At 33.9% G+C, this 2,928-nt stretch overlaps 1 protein-coding gene across 1 annotated transcript; it reads right to left on the reverse strand.

The window, feature by feature from the left end:
- Nucleotides 1–1,213: 1,213 nt before the first annotated feature.
- On the reverse strand, nucleotides 1,214–2,145 carry LOC142235226 (heat shock protein 23-like). The gene has a single exon (XM_075306491.1). The coding sequence runs from the start codon at nucleotides 1,911–1,913 to the stop codon at nucleotides 1,356–1,358; it is 558 nt and encodes a 185-aa protein (XP_075162606.1). The 5' UTR covers nucleotides 1,914–2,145; the 3' UTR covers nucleotides 1,214–1,355.
- Between the last annotated feature and the right edge of the window lie 783 nt (nucleotides 2,146–2,928).

Here is a 2,928-nt window from a genome sequence, read left to right on the forward strand (position 1 = left end):
CGAATCCCCGTCCGGCAAAAGGTAAAATTAAAATAAAAAAAATCATACAATTGAATAATTTCTTCTACAATGTTTGTATTACAGAAAAAGGTGCTAAGAACTAAAAAATCTCGTGGAAGTGAGAAAGATGTGGGGGAATATACAATTGGGCAGAAACAAAATTTTGAGCATTCAGGTCGGAAACCTATGTTGTTAGCACCTATATTACCTGTTTATTTTCATAATTCATTATGATTGTAAATATATAAATAAAATTTTGAGCACAATAGTGTTTGGGAGAATTTTTATTAAGCATATAATATTTTTGGGTGCAAAATGCTTCCAAACATATTATATGGTCACATAATAACTTATTGTTTTTTGGAAGACAACATTATTGAATTTGGATGCAAAAATACAAAATGTTTGGAACTTTGACTACCCAAACATATATTGTTTAGACCAATATGCTTTCAAACATATTATATATTGGTAGAGATCAAACATATAAATGTTTGGGCAATACCCAAAAATGTATATGCTTGAAGCAAAATATGTTTGGAAGTATATGTTACAGAAGCGATTTTTTGTGAGGGTGTAGAAACGATTGACCTTGGAGACTTTTCGGAATTTTTGGTAATAACGACGGCTGACGTTCTTCTGGCTGTGCGCAAGCTCATAGCTTCTTCCCATAATTGCCAAACTTTTTCAAACAATAAACTATTTGGAATTTCCATTGCATTAAATACATTTTATAGACTTTTCACTTTTCCAAATGTATGTTGCAGCAATATGTCCCATTAATAACTACCACAACCAATTTATTTATTGTACAAACTATTTGTCGGTTTTGGACTATTTGTCGCTTTGAAAAAATAAATTTATAACTACCAATATTTAGTCGTGAGTACTAGCATTTGAGTGTATTGATATTTTATTGATTATACCAATGGTTCCAACAACTAAAACTAATTAACTATATTTTTATTGTCGTGATCGATTTTCAACCAAGCCTTTCTCTGGGCGTACACAAAAAAAATATTTCTTTCCTTCGAAACGAAATGTTGGATCAAAGAAATTTTCTTGTTTCTTCCACCGGTAATCGTGGTAAACATGATTACCTGTATTTACAATAGTAGAGGGGAACCACATTTGGGAAGTTATCGTCGTGGAGATTTAGGCTGGATGTCATGTCGTAGGCTGGATGTCATGTTGTAAGAAAACAAATAAAATCTTTATTTTTATAGGGTTTTATTGTGATATCTTTTTAATATTTCTCATATTTAGTGAATAATAAATGCAATAAATGATGAGGCACTCAGCGGCACCTAATACAATTGAGTGATGTAATCAGATGAGAGTCTTTGTTGAGATTCTTATTTCTTTGCGTCAGTGCTTTCCTCCTTCTTCTCATCTTCAACATGGTCTTTGGAATTGTCTTTCACATGCAAATGGGCTGGACCAACTTGTTGGATTTGTATGATACGCTCATTGTCTTTGTCTTTTATTTGTGGCTTAGGAGCACGTACTATAAGAACGCCATCCGATGATAGTGTGGAGACAACACTATTGGGATCATAACCCTTGGGCAAGGTATAACGTCGAACAAAACACCTTGAGATATAGCCATGATCGTCTTCTCGTTCTTCGTGTTTACCTTCCACAACAATACAATCGCCTAACACTTTGACATTCAATTCGCTTGGCTTAAAATGTTGGACATCCATGCAAACTTGGAAGCCATCTTTGCCTATTGTGGATACAGGACCCGATGAGTGGTGTCGTTGCATATGTCTATGGCTTGGGTGAGTTCCTTCGGCCACAGCCAGGCTATGAGGTTGGACCAGATGGTGTAGTGGTGTTTCATAGAATGGTGATGATGAAATGCGGTTGAGGTCATTGGCAAGACTCAATAGAAGTGGTAGATTAGCCATATTTTGTTCGATTTCACTTTTTTCTACAACGCCTTTTGTTCTTGATGAAATCGAGGTAAAAATTTTCAGGAATGTTTTTTCTTCTTGTATTTAATTTATCAACACTTAATGGGTTTAAAGTTCTTAGCTATTTGGCTTTTTGTTATAAGTCGTGTTTTTTTGGTTTTTAAATGTTTCAAGCTCTTGGCTCTAGAGGTAACTGTTCTGCTGTTTGTTTACAACTGATAGCTTTTGTAGAATATTGCCTCGTATTTATATTTCAATGCAATGGAAGCTCTTCGCTTAGGCGAGAGTTTCAGTGTCTCGTGTGCATTAAAAGTAGCGGCATGAGGCAGGAGTTGCTGATTATGTCTCGACTGTTCCAGTAAATGCATGAAAGCAAAAGCAAGCAACCAGAAGCGTATGCGTCAGTGTGTTTGCAATTGTCTCGCCGTTTTTATTTTTATTTACTGGCATTTGTGACTGTTCCATGTATGCCAGATACCAACATGAATTTCCTTTTGATTCATTCTACAATACCATATACTAACTATAGTACAGTAGAAAGTTCCTTGAACCCCGAAAATATATTGCAGAGATGACATGATGCGTTTACTCTCTTCACATAGACACTGACATTTTCTCATTCAAGCAGTGTGACCATTTTAGCAGCTAAATTTAGCATTTAAATATTTTGTATGTAGCCGCAAAATTTTAATTTAACATTTTTCATAGCTGTTTTTTAATGAATTAAATTAGCATTTTTAGCATTATGCTATCAAAAACATTTCAGATATTTCAGTACTATATTTACACAGAAAAAAATATCACCAAAATATTTCCAATCAAAAAGTTGATTGATATTGTTTTTCAATTAACAAATTCATTTATACAATTAACTTTTTAATCAAACTCGGACGACTAACGGCCATTTTCATGTAGCTCCGTTAGGCTTTAACTTCCAGTTAACAGAAAATGAACTGTCAATATCTTCTTTCCGGTTAACATTAACTGAAAAAATTTCAGCAGTTAAATT

Source organism: Haematobia irritans, chromosome 4, assembly GCF_050003625.1.
Source record: "Haematobia irritans isolate KBUSLIRL chromosome 4, ASM5000362v1, whole genome shotgun sequence".
In the NCBI taxonomy this organism is placed as follows: domain Eukaryota; kingdom Metazoa; phylum Arthropoda; class Insecta; order Diptera; family Muscidae; genus Haematobia; species Haematobia irritans.

Coding starts and splice junctions, on each gene's coding strand:
- LOC142235226 (XM_075306491.1), bottom strand. CDS start 1,913: ATGGCTAATCTACCACTTCTATTGAGTCTTGCCAATGACCTCAACCGC.